The sequence below is a fragment of the Astyanax mexicanus genome, chromosome 24 (assembly GCF_023375975.1).
Source record: "Astyanax mexicanus isolate ESR-SI-001 chromosome 24, AstMex3_surface, whole genome shotgun sequence".
Taxonomy (NCBI): Eukaryota; Metazoa; Chordata; class Actinopteri; order Characiformes; family Acestrorhamphidae; genus Astyanax; species Astyanax mexicanus.
The window spans coordinates 22,301,222-22,327,536 of record NC_064431.1 but is presented as its reverse complement, the minus strand read 5'-3'; the positions used below and the strand labels follow the sequence as shown (position 1 = coordinate 22,327,536).

The 26,315-nt window shown below is 38.2% G+C and overlaps 2 protein-coding genes across 7 annotated transcripts in view; one reads left to right on the top strand and one right to left on the bottom strand.

Annotated features, from left to right (window-relative positions):
- Positions 1–26,315, top strand: part of srpk1b (SRSF protein kinase 1b) — a 257,960-nt gene that overhangs the window by 35,695 nt on the left and 195,950 nt on the right. For 5 of the 6 annotated variants that reach the window (XM_022682740.2, XM_022682741.2, XM_022682739.2 and 2 more), the window contains 5 exons: positions 1,340–1,440; positions 3,420–3,527; positions 5,326–5,395; positions 6,073–6,165; positions 7,376–10,569. In XM_022682740.2, the coding sequence (XP_022538461.2) occupies positions 1,340–1,440; positions 3,420–3,527; positions 5,326–5,395; positions 6,073–6,165; positions 7,376–7,560 (557 nt within the window). In that variant the 3' untranslated portion in view covers positions 7,561–10,569. Of the gene's footprint in view, positions 1–1,339; positions 1,441–3,419; positions 3,528–5,325; positions 5,396–6,072; positions 6,166–7,375; positions 10,570–26,315 lie in introns of those variants that run through there. The other variant, XR_007429359.1, reaches the window with a different exon arrangement.
- On the bottom strand, positions 12,857–23,175 carry lhfpl5a (LHFPL tetraspan subfamily member 5a). Its single transcript, XM_022682737.2, has 3 exons — positions 22,640–23,175; positions 16,575–16,814; positions 12,857–13,275 (listed from the first exon to the last, which is right to left on the bottom strand). The coding sequence occupies exons 1-3, from the start codon at positions 23,052–23,054 to the stop codon at positions 13,265–13,267; spliced, it is 666 nt and encodes a 221-aa protein (XP_022538458.1). The 5' UTR covers positions 23,055–23,175; the 3' UTR covers positions 12,857–13,264.

Below are 26,315 nucleotides of genomic sequence, written 5' to 3'. Positions count from 1 at the left end.
CCCTCTTTGTTTTAACCTATAGTGAGATAACGTCCAGCTTTTCTAACTGTTGTTGGGTCAAGTGGGATTTCTAACACACCTACAGTTGCACCTTTTCCTGTTTGTGATGTGCCTGTTATATTGTTGTCTATTTTATTTTTTTTTCTCAATATTATTATTTTTATTATTATTAGGGATGCACCATTACCACTTTTTTGCTTCTGATACCGATGCCAGGTTTTCAAGTATTTGCCGATACCCACTTTGACTTAACTACTCAATAGGTGTCTAGAAATCCTGATCTGTTTCGCTTTCCATTTTTTATAGGTTTTACTTTGAAGGTAAAGGCAATGTTCTCTATACTACATCTTTTACCTGGAAGTTCAGTTTATGGGATTAATTGTGCTACGTGTGCTGCTTTCCTCATGTCCACCTCAGGGATTAAAAACGCTTCAGACACTTCATGTTGCTGCTTAAAACAGAACCGGAAATGCACTTTGGGGGGCTCTGAGTGGCTTAGCAGAATAAGACCCAATAATCGCAAGTTCGAATCCCAGGTCATGCTGTTAATGCCCTCAGCAGCCAGAGTCTGAGAGAGAGCACAATTAGTCATGTTCTCTCTGGGTGGGTAGATGGCACTCTCTTTCTTTATCACTAGCATTGTGATGCTGATCAGTACAGGCATCTGTTGGCTGATGTTTCAGAGCTGAGGGTCCAGCACTTTTCTCTGAATTCATTGGCTGCCTGGTAGTACTGCGTCAGCAGTAGCTGGAAAAGAGACGTGGCTGATTTACAAATATTAAAACATTGGTTACATGGTGTAGAGAGCACCTGCTAGGGTAGGGGGAGACAGAGTAAGTAAATGAGTTAACTGGCTCAGCTTAATAGAGCAGAAAATTAAGTAAAAAGAAAAATATACGTTCTTGGTTTAGATTCACTTCTAATTTAAAAAATACCTTTAAAACTTAATTGATCTCTTAATATGGTATCAGAAAATGTGGTAAAACTTCTTCAGATTCCTATGTTTGTTTTTTGCCAACATAGAATCTAGGCCTGGTGTCCCGTTTCTAAGATCCCAGACTGATGTTTCTGCAGTGGTGGTCTCTATTTACTTGAGGGCCGATGTGTCTGCTGGTTCACTACAGCTCTGCATTGATCAGAAAAATTGATTGGCTTAAACTTCCCCTCCAGACTTCCACATCAGACTCACTGATTAAACGCTACACCAGCAAACACATTAGCCCTTCCTTCTAGCCTCCTCCTCCTATCCAGCATTCCTGCTGGCAGTGTCTGCTGGCTGGCATCGATTCTAAAGTTACCCCTATCTCTTCTGTCTTCTCTTGTACTTGTTTCCTTGCAGCTAAGCTGGCAGCAGGGAACCTGCTCATCAATCCATTGGAACCACTAAATGCTGACCAGATCCAGGTCAAAATCGCAGACCTGGGTAATGCCTGCTGGGTGGTGAGTAGGATGGCTTTAATTTCAGCAGTTTTAGTCATGCGAAAGATCGTCATACACGTGTGTGTGTATGTGTATATATACAGCTCTGGAAAAAAATAAGAGAACACTTACAAATTATGATTTTTTTTTATTTTACCAAATTAAAATTCTCTGGAATATAATCAAGAGGAAGATGGATGATCACAAACCATTAAACCAAGCTGAACTGCTTAATTTTTTGCACCAGGAGTGGTATAAAGATATCCAAAAGCAGTGTGTAAGACTGGTGGAGGAGAACATGCCATGATGCATAAAACTGTGATTAAAAACCAGGGTTATTCCACCAAATATTGATTTCTGAACTTAAAACCTTAGTCAAGTAGTTTTATTGTCAATACTGCATATGTACAGGACATACAGAGAATTGAAATTACGTTACCCTCCTTCCCAAATTACAGCCAGTACAGAAATAGATATATAATATAAAAGAATGGGAGACACTATATGTACAATACAATAAGGACATTAGCAGACATAGGTGAGACAGAAGACAATAGTTCAATAATGATGGGGGGGGGGGGGGTGAAAATAAGATATATAATAAAAAGAATGAGAGACACTATATGTACAATACACAAAAATACATACTTAAGACAGAAGACAATAGTGCAAGTGATGGGCGGTGATTAAGATGGGATGACAGTACAAGTATAAACAGAACCCGTATAAACAGTGGTGCAAATGGTATAATAATAGCTTACAGCTATTTAAAAAGCTTTGCATCTTTTTTGTTATTTCAGTTTCTCATTTTCTGCAAATAAATGCCGTAAATGACAATATTTTTATTTGAAATTTGGGAGAAATGTTGTCTGTAGTTTATAGAATAAAACCACAATGTTCAATTTTACTCAAACATAAACCTATAATTAGCAAAATCAGAGAATCTGATTCAGAAACTTAAGTGGTCTCTTTTTTTTTTTCCAAAGCTGTATATTTTATGTTGTTTAAACCTCGACCGCTGAATAGCAGAGCTGTATATTATAGTGTTTTTTAACACTATGACAGATTCCCGAAATAGTTAATACTATATAACATTAATTGAAAATTGTACTAAATTTACATTTGCTAAAATGTCCAGAGACCCTGCACAGTAGAACAGAGTCTACTGATCAGTCTTTCTGAATCTTCCTTTTAAAGGGGAACTTCGGTGTGAAATGGACTTGGGGTATAATAAAACACTACCTCTGAAAATAGCCTACCTCTGTTCACTTTCAGAATTAGGAAATACAGTGCTTATAGCCGATGCTCTTAACAGGCTTACAATGCTAGTGATAGGGGCATAGCATTGCACATGCAAAGAAATGGCCATTTTCACACTAGTAACAAGCTCAAAGTGGAAATCCATGAATTCAATCTGTTGCTAAAAATATCTCTATAATATTTATGCATTTCCACTGAAGTAAATTTGCAATCTGTTTCCTTAGCCTACCTATTCCTTTGTACTGTCAGTTGTGACAGTTGTGAAGATTATGTCCCCCAAAGAACTAGCTCAAGGTTATGTGTGTAATAAATATAGTTTTTTAATAAACTACTTTGAAAATAAACTAGTTCTCAGTGCTTCATTTCACATTTCAGGGCCCTCAGAATTCTACTAATTAGCTGTGGAGCTCTTTTGAGTTTGTTAATGGTGTAGAAATAGTGATTTCTTTGCATGAACAACGCTATGCCCCATTCACTAGCATTGTAAGCTGTATTCCTAAATGCCAGGGCGAATGGAGGTGGCTTATTTGACAAAAGTTTACAATAGATTTCTCCTTTAATTTGCCCTTCTTGCTATTCTACATGCAATCCTGCCTAAAATGTATCATACTGTGTCTAGTTTTACCAACTTAGAGCTGCTTTTGGCTTCAGCGCTTTCTTTATCTGATACATCACACCAGAATATGATGTTGCTTTTGTCTGAGGTGTATCTCTCTTTTTCTCTTCTCCCCATCATTCAGCACAAACACTTCACAGATGATATTCAAACACGGCAGTACCGATCTCTGGAGGTGCTGATTGGAGCAGGTTATGGCACACCTGCTGATATCTGGAGCACAGCATGCATGGTAAGCTCACACACACGCATGTGCTTATGCAGTTATTACAGTGATTTGTTTGTAAATTATGTCATTTGTTTTAGCTGCAGTTTAAAACTCTTGGTGTGATCTTTAAGTCAAATGTTTAAATGCTTTATAACCAGTTAGCACCCAGCTTGTGACATACACACCTACCAACCTAAACATATTGTTTGTTTTATTAGATTATCCATCGTACTGTGAATATACACATACTTACATCCTGTACACACAGAATATACAGCTCTGGAAAAAAATGAAACGACCACCTCAGTTTCTGAATCAGTTTCTCTGATGTTGGTATTTATAGGTATATGTTTGAGTAAAATGAACATTGTTGTTTATTCTATAAACTACAGACAACAATTTTCCCAAATTCCAAAAAAGAAATATTGTCATTTAGAGCATTTATTTGCAGACAATGAGAAATGGTTTTAATAACAAAAAAAGATGCAGAGCTTTCAGACCTCAAATAATGTAAAGAAAACAAGTTCATATTCATAAAGTTTTAAGAGTTCAGAAATCAATATTTGGTGGAATAACTCTGGTTTTTAATCACAGTTTTCATGCATCTTGGGATGTTCTCCTCCACCAGTCTTACACACTGCTTTTGGATAAATTTATGCCATTCCAGAGCTGTATAAAGACGAAACGAATAAGGCTTAAAAAGTGAGTGTGTTTATATTTTATAAAGCCGTATGGAGTGCCTGTTTTTCCATAAGGCTGCTATTGATCAGGCTTTCTGGCTCTCTTGGCTCCTGCCCTGCCTGCCCTGCCCCACCCTGCCCTGTCCTGCAATGCTCCGACTCAGCACATTTCCTTTAACAATAAGGGCAGACAGAGCTAAACCTCTGGCTCCATCAGAATTTCAATCCCACTCTGAAACAATGGGATCCTACAGGCAGCACATGCTCACCTCAAGCAGGCCTTGATTTGGTGAAGGGCACAAGTTTGGACTGACCTTCAGGTCCCTGCCTACCAGTATGGGAATATGATGATTTTTGGATGGCGCTGGACAACCATGCACACACTCCCTGACCCAGTATACTATTTATTTTAGTAGGCAGCGCTGGGAAAAAATTAAGAGACAACTTAAAAATGACTAGTGTCTTTGATTTTACCAAATTGACAACTTATAATCAAGAGGGCAATGGATGATCACAAGCCATCAAACCAAACTAAACTGCTTGAATTTTTGGAGTGGCATAAAGTTATCCAAAAGCAGCGTGAAAGACTGGTGGAGGAGAACATGCCAAGATGCATGAAAACTGTGATTGAAAAACAGGGTTATTCCACCAAATATTGATTTCTGAACTCTTAAAACTTTATGAATATGAACTTGTTTTCTTTGCATTATTTGAGGTCTGAAAGCTCTGCATCTTTTTTGATATTTCAGCCATTTCTCATTTTCTGCAAATAAAGAGAGATATGAGAGATAAAGGGAGATATGTTTTGGTACTGTGTCCCATGACTTTTGCCATGTCCCATATAACAAAAAAAATGCTGTATTTGCTGTATTTATTTATGACCCTCTTGTATGTGTCATTGTCTTGGACGTAGACATGCCTTGTAACTAATTATATTATGGATGGATGGATGGATGGATGGATGATATGGTATGAAAAGGTGTAATAATCAAAAGCAACACTACGCCATAGAGGGTTAACCTGCAGAGTTAGCTGTATACTAGGTGTTTCTGATAAACTGGCACATAACAGGTGCACATAACTGGTGCACATAACAGGCACCTTATTGTGTATGAATGTACTGTGAATATCTGTGTCTCCAGGCGTTCGAGTTGGCGACGGGGGATTACCTGTTCGAACCACATTCTGGAGAGGATTACTCCAGGGACGAAGGTAATTTATTTTCCTCCTCCATGTGGCCTGAGAACCTCGATGTCCCTGTGGATATCTGTGGATTTATTCACTGCAGCATCTGTTCAGTCAAAGGTTACAGGACCTAATAATAAATCTGAAACCTCTATTCGATCTTCTGCTAGAAAGACCCGTTCAGGTTCTCGCTGCTCCTTTGTCTTGGCTGAACTGATTCTGTCCTTATAACAGACTGTAACCGCTCCCAGTATTAGCTCTGTAGATCAGCCTCGGAGCTCTGAAGCCCTCATGGTCTGCCTGTGCTGTGTAATATCTGGCGTCAGTAGCAGAGTGCTGTTAAATGTTAAACCACATTGTGCTCATTAATTAGCGCTTAGGTGAGAGTCATGCAAGTTTAATGGGAGCACTTGATGCACATGATCCTGAACCACTCTGCAGCTCTTACACTAGTCGTTCATGCTGGGAAACGGAGAAGTGGATTGATTGATTTTTTTTTGTTGCATATTTTACAACAGATTATGATCACCATTTAGGATTATAAAGAGTTTCATTATAAATGGCTACATGTTAATAGTGTTAATAACACTATTGGTTACAGGATCTTGTTCAGTATATTATTAAATTGTAGTTATTTCTGCATTTGATTGGTAAATAATTATACCCCTTTCTCTCTTTTGTTTCCTCCTTGCTGTGTTTTGCAGATCACATCGCACTGATCATTGAGCTGTTGGGGAAAGTCCCTCGTAAACTCATTACGAACGGCAAATATTCTAAAGAGTTCTTCACTAAGAAAGGTAAACCATGTCCGACTCATAGCCCTGCATAATGCTTACTTCACCTACCTGATAAGTGTGTGTGATGTGTTTGTCAAGTTCATGTGAATTTTATAGTTACAGCTCTAATATATGGATGTACAGAGGTTGGACAATGAAACTGAAACACCTGTCATTTTAGTGTGGGAGGTTTCATGGCTAAATTGGAGCAGCCTGGTGGTCAATCTTCATTAATTGCACATTGCACCAGTAAGAGCGGAGTGTGAAGGTACAATTAGCAGGGTAAGAGCACAGTTTTGCTCAAAATATTGCAATGCACACAACATTATGGCTGACATACCAGAGTTCAAAAGAGGACAAATTGTTGGTGCACCAAGAAGGACGAACCACATCCAACAGGATTAACTGTGGACGCTGTAAGAGGAAGCTGTCTGAAAGGGATGTTCAGGTGCTAACCCGGATTGTATACAAAAAACATAAAACTACGGCTGCCCAAATCACGGCAGAATTCAATGTGCACCTCAACTCTCCTGTTTCCACCAGAACTGTCCATCGAGACAATACATTATTGTGGTCTAAAACCAGGTGTTTCGGTTTCATTGTCCAACCCCTGTACTTTCAAGAATATACATCTCAATTTCATAATTTAGGATTAGAGTTGAGGCTACTTTATACCTCTTTTTGTATGACAATTAACATGTGAATTTATTACTGCCCACATATTTCTGATTGAGGGTCAATCAAACTGGTCACCTACTCAAAATCCACTTTGCTCATCCTTATCTAATTCTGTCTATAGCTTATTGTCAGCACTGCCACTGACAGTAAATTTGTACTAGATTTTTGGGGTTTTATTGGCTGTAAGCTAATAGTCATCAACAGAAAAAGAAAGAAACATTTTAAATAAAAAATTGTAATACATCTTTATAATATGAGTTTCACATTTTGAACTAAATTACTGAAATAAAGTAACTTTTCAATGATGTACACATTTATTTAGATGCACCTGTAATACAGTATATTTCATGTTTTTTGTTTATGCAATATAATTCTGATTTTAATACAAACAGTATAAAACTGTCCATGGTGTATGTCTTTACTTACATATGCTAATAATTAGTGTGTTAAATACTGGAAATGTGTTTAAAAACTATTTCATATATATTGAATTACTGTTCAGCCTTAATTTGCAGTCAGTAAATATATGCTTCTGCGTGTGTCTCTTGCCCAGGTGAGCTGAGGCACATCACCAAGCTGAAGCCGTGGGGGCTGCTGGACGTGCTGGTGGAGAAATACGAGTGGCAGCGGGAGGAAGCTCAGAGCTTCGCCAGTTTTCTCCTGCCCATGCTGGACCTGATCCCAGAGAAAAGAGCCACCGCTGCCGAGTGCCTCCGCCACGCCTGGATCACCTCCTAGTGGCTGAAAGCCTCTAACACACACACACACACACACTCTTACACACTCTCCTTAAGGATGTGAAAGCACTGTTTAATGCTCTCTCATAGGTACTAACAGTCTTACAGGTTTTTGAAATGTAAGGAGGTCCAGGAAAGCAGGTCTAACATCTATTTATTTCTTTCATTTTTTATAATAACTTGGGTAACCTGCCTTTTTGATCGATTTGTGCTCTTTCTTTCTTCTTGATGCGCCAACTGTAAGTGTACAGCCAGAGGTTTGGCAGTATGTGAAAGCCATATAGCCATTTAAAGAGAGATTCCAGCATTTTCTGTGACTCGTGTATCTCATGCATTGCCATTGTCGAGCTAAAACCTTGCATCTTCAAAATTCCACTTTTACAGTAAAACAAAAAATCATTGTAGACTTTCAATGTAAGTCATAATAATCAGCATTTTTTATTGGCCTGTTTTCCATTCAACTTGAGACAATAACTGCCAGATGTACACCTATGTAAAAAGGTTAAAAATGGAGATACAAGGTTTTTGTTTGACAATCTGACGAAAACAGAACAGAAATAACAAAACAGTCTTATAAGTGAAGCTAGGGAAAAGCTGCTTCCTTACTTTTGGTTTCTACACTGATTAGCCATAACATTAATACATAACATTTATTTCTACACTCTGTCCATTTGATCAGCTCCACTGATTATACATATACAGCTCTGGAAAAGAAATAAGAGACCACTTCAGTTTCTGAATCAGTGTCTCTGATTTTGCTATTTAAAGGAAAATGAACATTGTTGTTTTATACTATAAATTACGAACAACATTTCTCCCAAATTCCCCCAAAAAATATTGTCATTTTCAGAATTTATTTGCAGAAAATGAGAAATGGTTGAAAAAAACAAAAAAGATGCAGAGCTTTCAAACCTCAAATAATGAGAGTTCAGAAATCAATATTTGGTGGAATAAGCCTGGTTTTAATCAGAGTTTTCATGCATCTTGGCATGTTCTCCTCCACCAGTCTTACACACTGCTTTTGGATAACTTTAAGCCACTGCTGGTGCAAAAATTCAAGCAGGTCAGCTTGGTTTGATGGCTTGTAATCATCCATCTTCCTCTTGATTATGTTCCATAGATTTTCAATTTTGTAAAATCAAAGAAACTCATAATTTTTAAGTGGTCTCTTATTATTCATTATTTGGATCCATTTATTCTCAGCACTGCAGTGACTGCTGATGGTGGTGTGTTAGTAGTGCATGTTGTGCTGGTGTGAGTGAATCAGATTTAGCAGTGCTGCTGGAGTTTTTAAACACTGTGTTCAATCACTCACGTGTCCTCCACTCTATTGCACACTCCTACCTACAGCTGCTCCACTTTGTAGATAAAGCAAAGTCAGACACAGAAGTTCTGAATCTGTTGCTGCACAGTTCACAGTGTTGCTCATCCTCTAGCTCTTTATCGGTGGAACACTGCCCAGGGAACACTGCCCACAGGGCGCTGTTGGCTGGATGTTTCTGATTGGTGGACGATTCTTAGTCTAGAAATTACACTAAGCTGTTTAAAAACTCCAGCAGCAATGCTGTGTCTGATCCACAGATGCTGGCACAACACATGCTATAAACACACATTGTCACTGCAGTGCTGAGAATTACACACCTTCCCCACCCAAATACTTAATAGCTGCTCTGTGGTGGTCTCTTCTGTGGGGTCCTGACCATTGAAGAACTGAAGGGTGAAAGGATGATAATGTATAACAAGTATGCAGAGAAACAGATACATGACATGACTACAGTCTGTAATTATAGAACTACAAAGTGGAGCTGATACAGTTAATGGACAGTGAACATAACAACAATCAAGGAGGTGGTATTAATGTTGTGGCTGATTACGAAAAATGAAAAATGCTGGTGTACTCCACCCTCTTTTTTTGGTTCTTCTGCATTATAACTGCTCATATCATGAGCAGACAGGGTCAACTGAATGTGCAGTACTGAAGAATGCAGGAACCTTGCGCTGTTTTTCTAGGAATGTCAATCCTGACCTCCTTAACTCAAAGTTTTCTATCTTGTCTAAGGCAGGTTGTATCCAAAATATGAATGATATAGAGCAACAGTGACTGCCCTGGCCATGATTGGATGTTTCTATGAGCTGAGAGGATGTGAACTGTTCACTTATTGGACTCCTGGAAGTACTGCTGCTTAGCACAGGAAAATATCTTTGTTTTAAAGGGTTACATTTTTTTATACCTGAACGTTTGAACCAGAGTCAGAACCGAGGTTCTTGTGTTTGTGTTAAATTGTATACAGTACATTTGATCCTCAATTCAAATGACTAGAAACATTGTTCAGCTGAGCTGGATTAAAACAAGAAGGTGCTTTACACCTACCCTGTTTGGTCTGGACCAAAATAGCAGCTTTTTTGAACCACCTTTTGATCTTTACATTTGGTCCAACATAAGAAAGTTGTTTTGGTCCAGATCAAACAAACCATGGTTTGGTTTATTTGGAAGTTTCTCACCTTTGTCTTAATTACATGAAGTTTAGGCAGGCTATCGTCACTCGTTAAACAATAGAAGAAGAAAAAGAACAGTTTTTTTTGCCGAAATCTGACCCCCTTCTGGCGTGCAGACATGTCACAGAAGTATGGGTACAACAGATTACGCTGGTGACTATTGTATCTACTGTAACTGTAGATTAACCCTTATTTAAAAATAGAAATAAAAATCTGTTATACACATTCTACTGCATAATGCACCACCAGTTGGAAAGAAGCTGGATTTTGGCAGAACACCTGGGAACCCGGAACAACTTTCCAAACACCCTTCTAGAAGCCAATTCAACGCAAAGACTCCTGAGATTCTTCTTATATAGGTAATGATGACAGGAATTCGCGAAATTCTTTCACTCAGCTGCTAAACTGCAGTGTGAAACCAAATGTATCGTAAACAGTGTAACACAACCATAGACCTTGGTTCAGACTTTCAGGTGTAAAAATGTCCTAAAACATATTGAAGGTCATATCAAAATCTTTATCTTCAACATGAAAAAAAACATTCTCTTTACATTTTACTCATTTCACATCGTACATCAAGTTGGACCATTTCTGTTGGTTCTTATGTTCACACCATGCTGCCGGCTGCTGTTTTCAAAAAGTGTGAATAATAAATGTAGTTTTTGATATAACTGGGAAAAACTAAAATTCCATATCATAAATATCGTTAGTAGTGAATTAGTGGGAATAACGAGGGGTAAAAAGTGAATGTTTCCACCACAGCTGGTGTAGCATCTTGAATTTTTCACCAATCAATTTCAGAAAATGTCTCGTTTTGTACATAATTGTACCAAAGAGTCGGCTCTCGCTCTCTTTTTCGCACAGTGTCAGTATTGTTTTGTTCTAATGAACTCTGTTGCAGTTGCATTTTCTTGCCGAAGCTTCGCTGATTGGCGCTGAATCGCACATTGAGTGCATGTACGTGTTCATAATCGGATTACTGCAGTTATCAGATTATCCAAATCGTCAGGTAAAGAGTACACATTACATTTTCTTAGAAATAATCAGATTTGTCAGTGCATGTAAACTCTTAACTGGGGTATTCTCAGATTTCTCAGTCTGAGAATGAGTGAAAACAGACCTGGTACCGTAAATAGCGAGGAGCTATTTAACACAGCAGCTGTGAGATGGCGTCCTCACACTTTGAGAGCAATGCTGGAGCTGAAGAATTTAAATACTCTTCATCTTCAGTCTTATTTCTGATGTATGTTCATATTGTAGAAGCCGAGTCATGAAATTTGGGTTTTACCTCATGTTCACATCTCACGTCTTACTCTGAGTTTATTGGCTGGTTGCAAAAGCAAAAATCTTGATTATTGTCTGACACAAGTTTTCCCATTATCTGATTACCCAAGTTCATGTAAACGCACTTCTCTTCCAGCTCTTCTTCTGCAGTAATCGGATTATGAAGTGCATGTAAACGCACTCATTGTTGGAGTAACCTTTACGAAGATGCCTTGAATCCGTTTCTCTAACCGATTGTTGGTTTATTGTCGTGCTGATGTTGCTGGACGCAGGATCAGTGCGAGTGTACGTGTTATAATTATTTTTTAATGTATAAATAAATATATAAAGGTAGAGGGAATATAGAGGGATTTTACTCTGACGGGTTCTCCTGACCTCAGCTTGCTTTTTTGTAATAAAACACTGGGGATTGTTGACCTTCATCGGTTTCCACAAGCACATCTTCTGCTCTGCTTTCTCTCGTTTTTCTCGAAGCCGCTCTGCTTTTGATTGTGCTCTGCTGAAATTAAACCGTTTCTGTCGTTATTACAAATAAAGGTTTGGAAATTGCAAATGTCTGTGCTGCTTCTTTTTTTTTGTATTTATTATTATTTGCACATACAGCTCTGGAAAAAATTAAGAAACCAGTTTCTGAAGTTTCTGAATCAGTTTCTCTGATTTTGCTATTTTTAGGTATACGTTTGAGTAAAATGATAAATAAAAGTATTGTCATTTAGAGCATTTATTTGCAAATGGGAATTGCTGAAATAACAAAAAAGACCTCAAATAATGCAAAGAAAACAAGTTCATATTCATAAAGTTTTAAGAATTCAGAAATCAATATTGGGTGTAATAACCCTGGTTTTTAATCACGGTTTTCATGCATCTTGGCATGTTCTCCTCCACCAGTCTTACACACTGCTTTTGGATAACTTTATGCCATTGACTCCTGGTGCAAAATTCAAGCAGTTCAGTTTGGTTTGATGGCTTGTGATCATCCATCTTCCACTTGATTATATTCCAGAGGTTTTCAATTAGGTAAAATCTAAGAAACTCATCATGTTTAAGTGTTCTCATTTTTTTCCAGAGCAGTACATTTAGCAGCTTTTAGCTTAGGTTGGTTTATAATGGTACTGTATGTTATATAGTTCTGTAGTTTTATGGTCTCTTTTGAATTGTTATATTCTGGTAAATACAGGAAGAGTATTCACCTCTTTTTTATTATTTTCCACCTTGATCACTACAATATTATATTTTTTTATGTATTTGATGTCAAAGTGAAAACAGATTTCTACAAAGTAATATCGATATATTTAAGTATTTAGTTACATTTAAGTATTTAGTTAAATATAAATATATTATGTAACAAATTATTTTAAAAAAATAATAATTCCCCACTTATTCCCCCAATAGGCCTTGGCCCCACATCTTATTATATTATATGATATTAAAATAAACAAAAAGTACATTTCCCTCCTTTAAAAATATATATTTTCATACATATTTCCATGTCATGGGAGACAGAAGCCATGTACACAAATTAACAAAATCTTTATTAAAATTAATAAAGGTTCTAAAATTGTACCAGTTCTAAAGACAATAAATCAGAATATAAAGAATCATTCCAAACTCATAAATGTCAGTGTAAACAGTCCAGATTCTAACACTACACTTACTCACAAATTATCAAAAATGATAAATCCTTAAACTAATTGAGTTGGGTTTCTGGACAGGCCTTGTGTCTAGTCTTAGTCCTAAACTAAGACTAAAAAAAATTCAATTCAATATACTCTGCAGTCCAAAATATAATCTTTGTTTGGGAAAATGCTCCTTTGTGTTTCAGAGATATTTCTTCATGGCCTTCAGGCAGACAACAGTGGTTGGCGAAAATGGATAAAGAAGGATGTCATCTCAGAAGGTTCAGCTTCAGCAGTTGTTTGGAGAACTCATGCTTCTTCTGAAATGAAAGAGAAAGAGAAAATTTTGACATCAGTCTTTTTGCCTGGCCAAAAGGAAAAGTCTCCACATGGATTTAAGTAAATGATGTGAGGTTGATGCTTCAGTTGGTCAGGTTTAGGTTTTAGCAACAGTATGTGCTGAAAGAATGAGGTCAGCTGACTACCTGAATATACTGAATATAGACCAGGTTATTCCATCAATGGATTTTTTTCTTCCCCGATGATAATGTCAGCATTCATGGGGCTGGAATTGTGAAAGAGTGATTCAGAGAGCATGAGATCATTATTTTCACACATGAATTGAGAGAGAGTTCACCACAGAGTCCAGAGCTTAACCTCATTGAGAATCTTTGGGATGTGATGGATGGAGAAGACTTCGTGCAGCAGGCAGACTCTACCATCATCAATGCTGCAAGATCTTGGTAAAAAATTAATCCAGGCGCTCCAAAAAAAAATATTAGTGTGTTACCTTTTTTTTGGCCAGGCAGTGTATTGTTAGTATAATTGTGTAGAGCATCATTGCATCATTGCACTACACGACTGCAGAAATGATTAACCTGACTGTCTGGCTACTATCAGCAAATAGTGTGAGGGCCCCCTTGAGGGGGATTCTGAAAACAGTGTGGCTGTTCTTTCCTGCATTGACTTTCACAGAATTTAAAGGGCGTTTACACAGTTTGTTGTTGCATTCGATTCATAAACAGTCATTGTTTAGGGGCCCCAGGCAGGGGCGTAGCAGCAAATTCTGGGTCCCGTACACTCTCAATGTCAGTGGGACCCTGTCCATGCCAGCACACAAGGAACGTAGATTTTCATGGGCCCCTCTTCCTACTCGGGCCCTGGGTAGTCAGGTCCACTTTCCCCCCCCCCCACTACCACGCCCATGGCCCCAGGTCAGCCTGGGTGCTCTAGGCGATTGATTGGTTTGCTTGGCACAGTGTCACTTTGAAACACACCCAAAAACCAGTTCTGGGGTTTTGAGAGGTCCAGCAGACTATGTGCTGCCACTAAGATTGGGAGATAGCTTGTAGCTTGCCCTTGTCTACCGGAGCCCTGTTGGCCTTTCTCTCTCTGGGTGGGTAGATGGCGCTCTCTCCCCACATCCCTCCAAAGAATGATGTCGATCAGCACAAGGCGTCTGTGAGCTGATGTATAAGAACCTAGTTGCTGCATTTGCAGCAGTTCGAAAAGACTTCACGTGTATCGGAGGGCATGTGCTAGTCTTTATCCTCCTGGTGCATTGGGGCATCACTAGTGATAGAGGGAGTCCTAATAAGTGGGTTGGGTAATTCACCTTGTAAATTGAGGAGAAAATGGGATAAAAATTAGAAAAAGGAAAAAAAAAAACAGTTGGTTCTAAACAAGCATGGCAGAATGTAGAATAAAAAAAAAGAACTTATACTACACACTTCATACTAGTTAGTATTTGAGTAATTGGTATTCAGGCCGAAAACCGCTGTCATCAAATAAGGAGACTCCTCACAAAGAAAGCCATTAGCCTCTCTCATGATTAACTGTAACGTCTGAAGTTATTTGTGGTTGATGTTTAATTTTTAATAGCACTGACCTTTAATCAACTACAGCTTTTTACTTATTCCAATCTCCCAGCTGAAGCCCCTGGACACCACAGCAGCAGCAGAAGAAGCAGCAGCAGCTGCAGTGCTAATTAACTTCTTACAGTCAGTCTGCAGCTCCGCCATATCTACAGTACACTGCAGAGTCCCGCAGGAGAGGATTACCCCGCGGGAATAAACCACAGTTACTTAACTCCAGCTCTAAACTCTCTCTGATTAGCCACGCACTGAAGTTTCAGTTAGTTTCAAAGGAAAGAAGTTTTTTTGTTTTGTGCTTGAAATGTTCATGCTAATTTCTGATAACTAAAACTCACAAAAAAAAGTTCATTTTCTTTTACCATAATTTAACAGAATAAGCTAACGTTATGTCAGCAGTAGAAGTGTATTATTTCAGTCCAAAGTCAGTGCAGTGTTTTCCCGGAAAATCTTACAGCACTTGCGTCCCTCTGCTGACAACTTTTATGGAGATGCAGATTTTAATTTTCCAGCAGGACTTGTCACACTTCAGACACTGCCAAACGCACCAATTGGTCTTATATAATATTCTAATTTTCTGAGAGACTGATTTTTGGATAATCATAATCATCAACTATAAAATAAATAAACGTTTAAAACTAATCACCCTGTGTGTAACACATCTATATAATATATGAGTTTCACATTTTTACCCGAATTAATGAAATAAAGTAACTTTTCAATGATTTTTCAATTCAATGAATTGAGATGCACTTGTGTACAGTTCTGAAAAGAATTAAGAGCTGTATTCAGTTTCTCTGAATTTGCCATTTATAGGTATATATTTGAGTAAAATGAACATTATTGTTTTATTCTATAAACTACAGACAACATTTCTCCCAAATTCCAAATAAAAATATTGTCATTTAGAGCATTTATTTGCTGAAAATGAGAAATGGCTGAAATAACAAAAAAGATGCAGAGCTTTCAGACCTCAAATAATGCAAAGAAAACAAGTTCATATTCATATTAAAGTTTTAAGAGTTCAGAAATCAGTATTTGGTGGAATAACCCTGATTTTCTGGTTCATCTTGGCATGTTTTCCTCCACCAGTCTTACACACTGATTTTTGATAATCATATGCCTGCTCATCATTTTTAAGTGGTCTCTTTTTTTGATAATTAATTTACTGTTCAGTCCTAACCTGGCAACTCCCATTGCAAACATGTCCTTGCTAATCAACTGCATTTGGTGTAAGTAATTAGTAAGTAATTTGTTTAATTAATAATTAATAATGCCTTCACAATACCCACTTCTTTTGCCATACGATGCCATAATTTTAATTTTAGGCCATGTTCCAGGGAAATGGACACAGTAGTATCGCTGCACTTGAAATTTAATCCTAGTACTGCACAAGTATAGGCAGCTTTTCACTAGATATTTCTGGCCGATTTTACCCAACCAGACACACTAATACAGGAAGTATACAAGTATCAGCATGACACACACTACTATGCACTGGCACCACTGCATTGTGAACGGTGCATCACCCAATGACTGGTAGTGGGGCTGTAAAAATATACATGATGTCTGATGATCTCCAGCAGGGGTCACCAGTCTTTTACACAAATGGTCAAAGACGCAGGCAAGATCCCACTGATGCCACTTGTTCCATCAGTTGGCTTTTTTTGGTCTTCAATCCCCTGATAGGTTGGAAAGAAAAACAATATTAATAAAGCAATATTATTATGATACTTTTATAATACTACCTTTCTTCTCTTCCACATGGAAGTCCTCGGGCAGCAGCTTGTCCTGACGGTTTCCCAGCACAAAGGCTAGGAAAGACAGGATAAGCGAGTCCATGATGCTAATGATGGCCAGGATGTAGGCCCACCGCACTGTGCAGTTGCCCAGTGTGTATTTATCTGTGCGCTGGCCACACATTCGCTTCACTTCTTCAGAGTCCCATCCATCCGGATAGATCATACAGCCTATCACCATGCAGGTTGCTGTGGAAGACAGATCACAGAACAGCTGAGCAGTAATAGATCTATTCCCTCATTATAGGTGTGCAATCGTTCCATCAAAAGTTGGGACAAATTGGGGCAATTAGTGTCAGGAATCGGTTAAAGCTAAATCCATGTTTTCTTGTTCTTTGAGTTGTATATGATGCTGCACATGAAACTGTTCTTCAGCCTCCCTTGTCTGCAGTAGCCAGTAAAAGAAAATCCTCAGAAATATGAGTTGATCAGAGAGACTTTAGGGTGTATACGTCAGCCAGTGACTTCATGGCCTCGCCCACCTCGGATGCAGCATTAGAAGCTATAGCTAAGGAGGAGCTAACAGCTCTGTTTACTCTGTTTATAGAGCTAGTTAGTGTTAGCTATCTTGTGTAAGTAACTCTAGTTTTACACTAGGCATACGGGGATAGTGGCATCGTGGCCCGCAGGTAGGAGGTTATTCGTGCCTACGTGGGGAGACCCACACTGCGACGGGCAGTCTTTACTTGCACCGCTAGGCAAGGCATCGATAACAACAAAGCAGCAGGCGACCTTTCATTTCCTATGGCAGGTCGCAACATGTGAGAAGCGGGAAGGGACAAAACGTCAGAACGACTTTATTTCCAACATTATGCAAATTACCCCCAATTGGCTACTAGCATTTCTTTGGACCTATCACATACAAGGCGGTCCGAGGTCCTCAAGCTTCCGCTCTCTGAACTTTTGGTTCCTTTTACATTTTGTTCCTACCACCACAGAAAAGGCCATGAGTCTAGCACGCTCAGGAGTTAAAAGCCCTGTCCGGATGGGATTAGTTCCTCAGCGGGACGACTGTGAACAATATTTCACACTTTTACTCAGTGATAAAACTCTTGCATCGCTGCCGCAGTCGCTGCGCTTTCCCCTGATCGCGCTGTGATGCTACTCAAAAATAAGGCGGAATTCAAAAAGAGTCGATGGCTGACTTCACATGTATCAGAGGAGGCATGTGCTTGTCTTTACCCTACTTTTGTTGTGGCATCACTATGAGTAGCAGCTGAATATTTCTGAAATTAGAAGAAAAATGGGAGAAAATTTGAAATATTTATTTTTTAATTTTTTAAATTGTTTTTAGGAAGACAAAAAAAAAAAAAAAAATAACCCCTGAAACACTTTATTGCTTGGTGTCTTCAGTGCCAAAATATCTTTGTGAGAAATGTTGTAATGTTGTAAGCAGAAGTGATAAATGCTTTATTTTTTAGTTCATTTTTATGTGTAGCAGGCCTGAAAGGCACGAATGGATGTATATTAATAAATGAAATGAATTAGATCAGACAAAACATAAAATATCTTGGATTCATACTGTCTGCAATCAAATAAAAGTAAATTAGGAAGTAAAGTAAATTACTCTCCCTGACTCTTTCCAAAAACGCAGCTCTATGAGTTCTCTGGAAACCACACTTGACTCGGGTCCAAGAGCACAAATCCCCGAGAACCATAAAGCTGACAACATAAACAGCCCCTGGCATTAAAAAGCGTCCCATGCGCCCCAGCCATAAAAGACAAATGGCTTTGGCACAATCCATCACTGGCGTATTATTGCTGTGGTGAGTTATAACTCCAGCACTTACTCTTCGGCTGCCATCTTCATCTGAGGCACTTCTGCCGCCTGTATGAAATATGCAGGGCGGCTCTGTATAGGTTCTTATGGTTGACAGTTTAATCTAGACTTATTTTCCATTATCTCACTCTGGGAGTTAGGTGTACCCCATCAACAGTCTGGAACAAGGTTATAATAGTTTTGAATTTTTATTATAGTTTAATTTTATTTAGTTTTTACTTTTTCTCCTCCAATTCAGTTAGTTTTGCTAGTTTGTATTAGTTTTTAATTTTTTATAAGTGCTTAGTTTTAGTTCGTTTTGATTCATTCTAGTTTTAGTTTCATTTCAGTTCCAGCATACAGTTCCGTTTTTTTCTTTTAATTACCATTTCTATTAGTTTTAGTTAACGAAAATGTTTTTTCATTTTCAGTTTTCGTTATTTTGTTCGTTTTCGTTACCGATAGTAACCTTGGTCTGGAAGTAAGGTGTGTTCAGGTAAATTTCTGGTGTGTTTCTAATTTGGCGGCAGAAAACACAGGTGCATCACTGGCTGATTTACAACCCTGACAACAGTCAACAGTCAGCTGGTGGGCTGTGGTGATGCTTTTTATCAAAAGACTAAATAAGTTGCTGGCGCACTTTTACAGCATGAGTGCACGGGTCAGCTTACTCTGCTGTGACGCACAAAAGTGCCACACTGTTAAGATATGAATTGTGACAGTGTATCTCAAACACTCGCTGCCTTTATAACCCCTGATTATGTTTATGAATTGCATTCAAACGTTAAAATTAGCTAGCTAGTTAGTGGTTGTGATAAATCATCGAACTAGCTACATAAGGTTACCTAACCTAACCTGCATTTTCTTGCTATTGTGCTGAATCCCTGGCAACCCGGGGGGTGGAAATAGTGAGGAGTGGGGAATAGGCAGTAAAATTTAAACATTTAAACATTTAAAACGGATATCTCCATAAGCAGCAATTTAAAGAAGCACTGCTGTCCAGAGATGCCAGTGCATATATTATGCATGTTTCCTTAATAGATCTTATATCTATAAAGGATTTATAACATATTTCTCTTTTAAAGTGACAGTCTATACATTTTGGTAGATTTGGGGATTTGGAGACCTCTCTGGTGAGTATGTGTAATTGCACAGAGCATGTGGAAGAGCATTTTTAATGTAGATTCATGTAAATAAATTGCTGTGTAAAATTATGTTTTTGTTTATATTGTTTGAAATACTGTCAGCATAAATTGAGCAATTACTTCCGAAAACAAACCTACCAGACCACTAGTTTTTAGAATGCTTATATTAGACACTGTTACCATAAATTAAAATAATACCATAAATTAAAATAATGTGAAGAAAAAATCTTAGGGACGGCTGCTTTAACTACATGCAGGAGTGCACAAGACGTGATGTGCTTTCACACTCGGAACGCTTTGATCATATTAAAAAAATACACAACTTTGCTTCTTTCTTACAGTTGCCTGGCAACTCTGGCCAGACGTGCTTTTGGTGCCGGGAGCCGGCTGAGCAGATATCTATTATTTACCTCCACTGTGTTACGCGATATCAGCATGGTGGCACCGGGCCCGGGTATTGGCTTACAGAGTGCTCTCACTTTCACTCTCACTTTCTGCTAATGAGTGTAGCTCATTATGTAAACATGAGGGTTACACAAGACTGTGTGTGTGGAGTTTGGAAGAGTGATGGTGCAGACATTGGGATGTCTGTCTCTTGGTATAAGTGAAAAAAAAGTAAGAAGCTATTTAGACTGAATGCTACTCAAAACTTAGCTTTACTAAGCAGTTATGTTAGCCATGTTTAAAAGTGGCGTTGACTTATTTAGGCTCACCTACATCTGGGATTAGTGGTAAGATAATCACTATTCCAGATCTTTTTCAGAAGAAACTGACTATATGTGCTTAGGAACAGAGACAAGACCATCCAGACTGTTATCAGCAGCAAGTCCAAAAGCCAGGGCCTGGGGCCATGGTATTCGGGTTTGTCAGTGAACTGTGCTTGTGATGCAGAATTAATGCAGAAAAGTACACTTCGCTTGCAGTGCTCACAAAACTAGTAGTGAGGACAAGAATATGCCTTCTCAGCCATCCACAGCCCTGATATACATTAGCCAATAGACACCTGTGTCAGATGGCATTATTACGATTATAAGTGATGATGGGGGGGAGAGAGAGTGCCATCTACCCACTAAGACAGAGCATGGCCAATTGTGCTTTCTCTCTCAGGCTCCGGCTGCTGATGGCCAAGTGTCACGTTTGCTTGTTTTTGTCATTGTTTCGTTTGATTCTTCATCATGTGCATCTCTTTAGCACATGGCTGTGTTTTGTTTGTTTCATTGTCTTGTCTTCTCCCTTTTTTTCCACCCTAGCCTTGTTTGGTCGTTAGTGTTTTAATTTGAAAATCAATGGTCGGATGACCGTTTTTAGATTGTTTCGAGAAAATCTGATAAAAAAACAACTCATGAACAGTTTGTAGAGTTTGGCTCAATAATGCACAAAAGAAGTGATGTTTCTGCTTGGTAATGCTACTGTTGCTACTGCACTTGCGCAGATTTCCTTACTTAACAAGCTGACTCTACTCTGCTTTCAGCATAGTTAGCAACCTGATTCGGCTCTATTTGGTGTAGGGCGGAATTCATCCTTGGATGGATAATGCCATGATTAGTATTACGAGAACTGAATTTTATATTGCATTAAGTATTAACTGTTAATTGTCTCTGGCCCAGTACAAGCTCTTTTATACACAAAATAATTGTCTTAACCTCCTAGGACTTTTTCTTTTTATTTCTCTTTGCTTTTTGGCTAATTGGCACCTGATTAGTGTAAAAACAAAGAATGATCTTTTTACATGGTGTAGTTTCTGAGAAAAATTATGTCCACATATGAGGACTTTAGTTCTTTATTAGTTTTATATTTCAATAGAACCAATAAAGTCGCAATTTGGAATGATGTGCAAAACATTTATTCTGTGCCTGAACACAGCAGCATATTTTGCCTAAGTGCAAAACAAAAGTAGAAATAATTGTGCCCCTTTAAGCAATATGGCCCATTTGAGGTGCTGCTTCAAACGAAAATAAAACAAAGTAAAAACTTACACATTTACTGTATTTACTGTTTATTTAAATTTCTGAACAAAACTGAACTAAACTGTAATGTGTTAAACTCTCCCGCCACCACTAGGTGACCACATAAAGGCCTCATAAGTGGACACCAGGCCCTTGTAGAGCAAAATTTAGTGTTGTGGTCTTGACAACCCAAAATGTTAATTTCCTAGGTCCTAGGAGGTTCATTTCTTCTTGTATGAGTATGAGAATATACTGTAACTGACTTGGGTGGGGCTCAGGGCCCAACAATGTTGGCAATTTGGCTTCAGAAATGCACCAAGACTTTGGAGGGCCTTGTTGAGTGATGATTATGTTAATAAAATAGTTAGAATTATTCTATCTTTACTAGACTTTACTACCTTTCAGACATTGCAAAGAGTCTACACTATGTGATCATTATTTGATTGTTTCTGCTGAAACCAAAGGTATTAAAAAAGAGTTTTTTTGGAGTATCTAGTTGCATCTCAACTGTTTACCACCAACTAATACTATTCAGAATCTGCTATACTATTTTTAATAGTATTGTTTGGGCTGAGTATGTATTGAGTTGATATGAGTTGAGTATACTCAACGTTTTGACTCCCTAACTGAATACTGAAATGTTCTATTGCTTCACAGCTCAATGCTGGAGGGTTTATACCCCTCTTTCTAGCCCACGCTTGGCGCCAGGCATGGTGCCAATAAGTTCATAATGTTTATCTGCTCCATAGAGTCCTATTCTGCTCTATTAGCAATACTTACTGAACCCTGCAGGGATTGATTCAAAAATATTGGTCCCCAGAGAGTCTCCTTCAAAATGTAGCCACTGGGTATTTTAGCTGTAGCTGTAGCTGGAACTGTGGGAACTTGTGAGAATCCGAGATCTTAACTCAACTGCTCGTTATTATATAACCTTCCACACTGCAACGTGAAAAAAACGTCGTAAAACTGGAACTAACCATGGCTCTGAATTCCCAAACGCCCACTCTTCTCCTCTGCTGTAAAAAAAGTGTTTTTATTTTGGCGTTCACACCATTTTCAAGGCTTCTCCTCAAAGTTGCAAGTGACTGCAGCCCACGCCGGCCATCAAACTTTCATACCAGTCTGTCTGCGAGCCAGAAGCATGAAAAGAACAGCAGCACTTACCCGCTGCCAGCTGCATCCAGGCACAGATCTTGTAGACGCTGCCGGCGTTGCAGAAGAAGAACAGACCGAAGCAGCCGATGGTGCCTACAATCAGAAGGAAGGAGATGCCCACGAAAAACATGGCGGTCTTGAACGCTCCGGAGGGAATTGACCCGAAGTCCAGGGCGCTTCCTTTGCACACCAGTTCTCCGGTGATGGGGTTGCCGATGCAGTAGTGAAAGAGGCCGAAGTAGCCCGACTGAGGAGTGTCCACACTGTCCCCGATCCAGTACGGCTGGATGAAGACCACCATGGAGATGATGGCAAAGCAAATGGTGAATATTGTCCAGAGCACGCCAATGGCCCGAGCATTCCGGACGTAATTGGTGTGGTAAATTTTGGCGGCCTCCTGGGCCGGGAGAAGTTTGTTGACCATGTTAAAAAAAAAGCTGGTGAAAGCTGGTCCAGAATCAGATCTACAACAAGCAGAAGTTTGCCAAAGTCTTACAGCTAGTCTTCACTATTAAGTTGAGTTCTTCTTTGTCGCCATAGCAACAACAACCTTGGCAGAAACAAGCAAAAGTGCAATCAGTAACTACAAACTTCTAGATATTACTTGTAATGCAAACTTTATAACTTATTGATTGTAATTTTTTTAGCTATAACCTGTAACACATATCTACTATAACTTGTAATGTATAACCAGTAATATCTGTTATTAACTTATTAACTAAAGTAAACGCTGTAAACTATGTTTTTTCAGCTGTAACTTATATAGATGATAGCTGCATATAACTGTAATGACTTACTTGTACTAACTTGCAACTCAACTGTAACTTTTTTTCGGTTGTAACTTGTTACATAATCTATTAGCTGTAACTTGTAAATTATGAAAGTTATAACTGATCATCTGCAATTTGTTCAGCTATAACCTGTAACAAATCATTTAACAACTGCAACTTTAGCTGTAACTTGTAACAAATAACTTGTAATATATAAGTTAGCTTTAACTTTTCAGCTTTGACTTGTTATATATGTTATCAACTGCAACTTTTTAGCTATAACTAGAAATATATAAAAGTTAGCAACTTTAACTTTTCACCTATAACTTGTCATACAAAAGTTACAAAAAGTGTACAAAAGCTATCAACTGTAACCTTTTAACTATAATTTGCAACATAGATAAGTTATCAACTGTAGCTTTTCAGCTATAACCTATAACAAATAATTTATTGACTGCAGCTTTTCAGCTATAACTTGTAATATATAAAAGTTATTAACTGTAACTTTTTAGCTATAACTTGTAATATATAAAAAATATTAACTGTAACTTTTTAGCTTTAACTTGTAATATATAAAAATATTAACTGTAACTTTTTAGCTATAACTTGTAATATATAAAAGTTATCAACTGTAACTTTTTAGCTATAACCTGTAATATGTTAGCCACTGTAACTTTTCATCTATAACGCAATGAATTACCTATAAATAACTTTTCAGCTTTAACTTGTAACAAACATTTGAATAACTGTAACTTTTTAGCTGTAACTTGCAATAAATAACTTTTTAACTGTAACTTTTCAGCTAAAACTTTTAATTAATAAAATTTCAACTGCAGCTTTTCTTAAATATAAATGAGAGCTACAAATTCTAAGTTAAAAAAAAAAAAACTTTAACTGATAGGTTGTAACAAATAGACTATAAACTGTAACCTTTCAGTCACAGTTAATCAGAAACATTTTAACAAACATAACCTGTCAAATATAACCTACCATCTATCAGCGCTCAACTATAAGAGCTATAATAGGTATAATTGATATGCCTATATTTTATATATGGTATCCATCAGTCAGCAGGAAATGCTCTTCTCTCTCCAGTCCTCCAGCATTTTCCCAGGTCAGTGAGATTTTGTTGGACAGCTCCTGGTGCTGAAAGGTTTCCCACAGCTTTCCTTAATGCCAGCAGCAGCAGCAGCAGCAGCAGCCTATTCCTCGAGAGCTCTGCTCTGCAGGAGAGATGAGTCAGGACAGATCAGTCTGTAGGAATGAGATCCGGCTGGTCTCAGAGTCGTGGAGTTGTGGAGTTGTGGAGCTCAGCAGCTGTTAAAGTCTGTTTCTTCACTCAGACACAGACAGCAGTGTGGAGCTGTAAGAATGGGGAATGACTAATTCATGGTAAACGGAGCCGAGCAACTTTCATTACAAGCTGATCCTTGTTTTTTTATTTCTCTCAGAGTGGAGCCAGATGGGGGGTGAGCTCTTTATGAATGTTTTAAATATGAGTTACGAGAGTCATGGCTTTTTCTTTATGGCCTCTGGGTCATTTAGTGCTAGTTTTAGCAGAGTGGCTTGGCTGGCGACCGCCCACAGGCAGAGCTGAAGTCGACAAGTCTCATCAGATAGCAGCTAACAGCACTAGAAACAGCATGGCAGTTTGTTCCTGTTATGTGTTATTTGTGCAAATAACACATTAGTGTTCTATGCTTTGCTCGGTAATTCAGAGCTGAGGAACAATTGGTTAGAATTTGTCTATGGAACACCGCCAGAGAAGTAAAATTGAGATAGGTAGGTGTGAATTTTTAGAATAGTTCTATTTACACTAATTGAAAGTGAACATTTTTACTTTCTGGACCGGGACTACCCACCTCCGTTTGTTTCCACAGGTTTACATAGGATCTCCGGTGGATTTGGCTATTTTACAGAGACACTAAGACTAGGTCAGCGGCTGTATTGCATTTAGCAGGGCATCACACATGTTGTAAAGTAACATATGACACTGCAAAGACTGTTATTAGCGTAAAAATGTCTTTATTTTAAAACATAAAACTGTAGTCCATCTCACTCGCCTCGCAGTGCTGTTACCCAATCAGAGGCAATAGGTTTGCATGTCCCACTCCTTCACCGGACTAAAGCAGCATTATGCCAGATCACCGGAGCACATTTTTTCACACAAAAAACAGCTCACATGGCATTCATTCACTTCATTCACACTACAACTATTCAATTTTAAATGAATGAAAAACAACGGAGGTACACCTTTAAATGCATTTGAAGAAAGTCACCTGACAAAAAAATACAAATAGAACAATAGTTCAAAGCAATTGCTATAATAAAAAATTAAGGCATAATAAATAAATGTTTTATGTCTAATTAACTCAAATTTTCAATACATTTTTAAGTAAATTCTTACTTAAATACTTTTCCAGGCTTTACACTGTACCATAGAATCTGACAACTGGACCAGAACATCTCCAAAACGTCAGACAGGTCTTTTCTGGTATTTAGTATCAGTCACTACTCACCTAAAGTGATTAAATAAAGGACACACAGTGAACTGGTGACCGGGTGATCAATGCAATGCAAGCACAACAAATACAATAAATACATAACAAATACAAAGCAGGTGTCTCATTACTTTTGTCCATGTAGCCTATCCTCTCTGACTGCATGTACAGCACATGAGGTCTTAGAGGTCATAGTGGTTATGTTGGGTATGTGGACCCCAGAAACAGAGTTTAAGATTTTAAATAAGACAAACAACTGTTTTACATGTATCAGATTTATATTTATAGAATCCCTTCTTATTTCTTTTTATTTTATTCTGATGAGAAGGGTGCACTGTACAGGTAAATCAGCGCTGAGAGATCAGTGGACACGTGCTGAGTACCTTTAACCTACACTCAGCTCTGATTAAAATA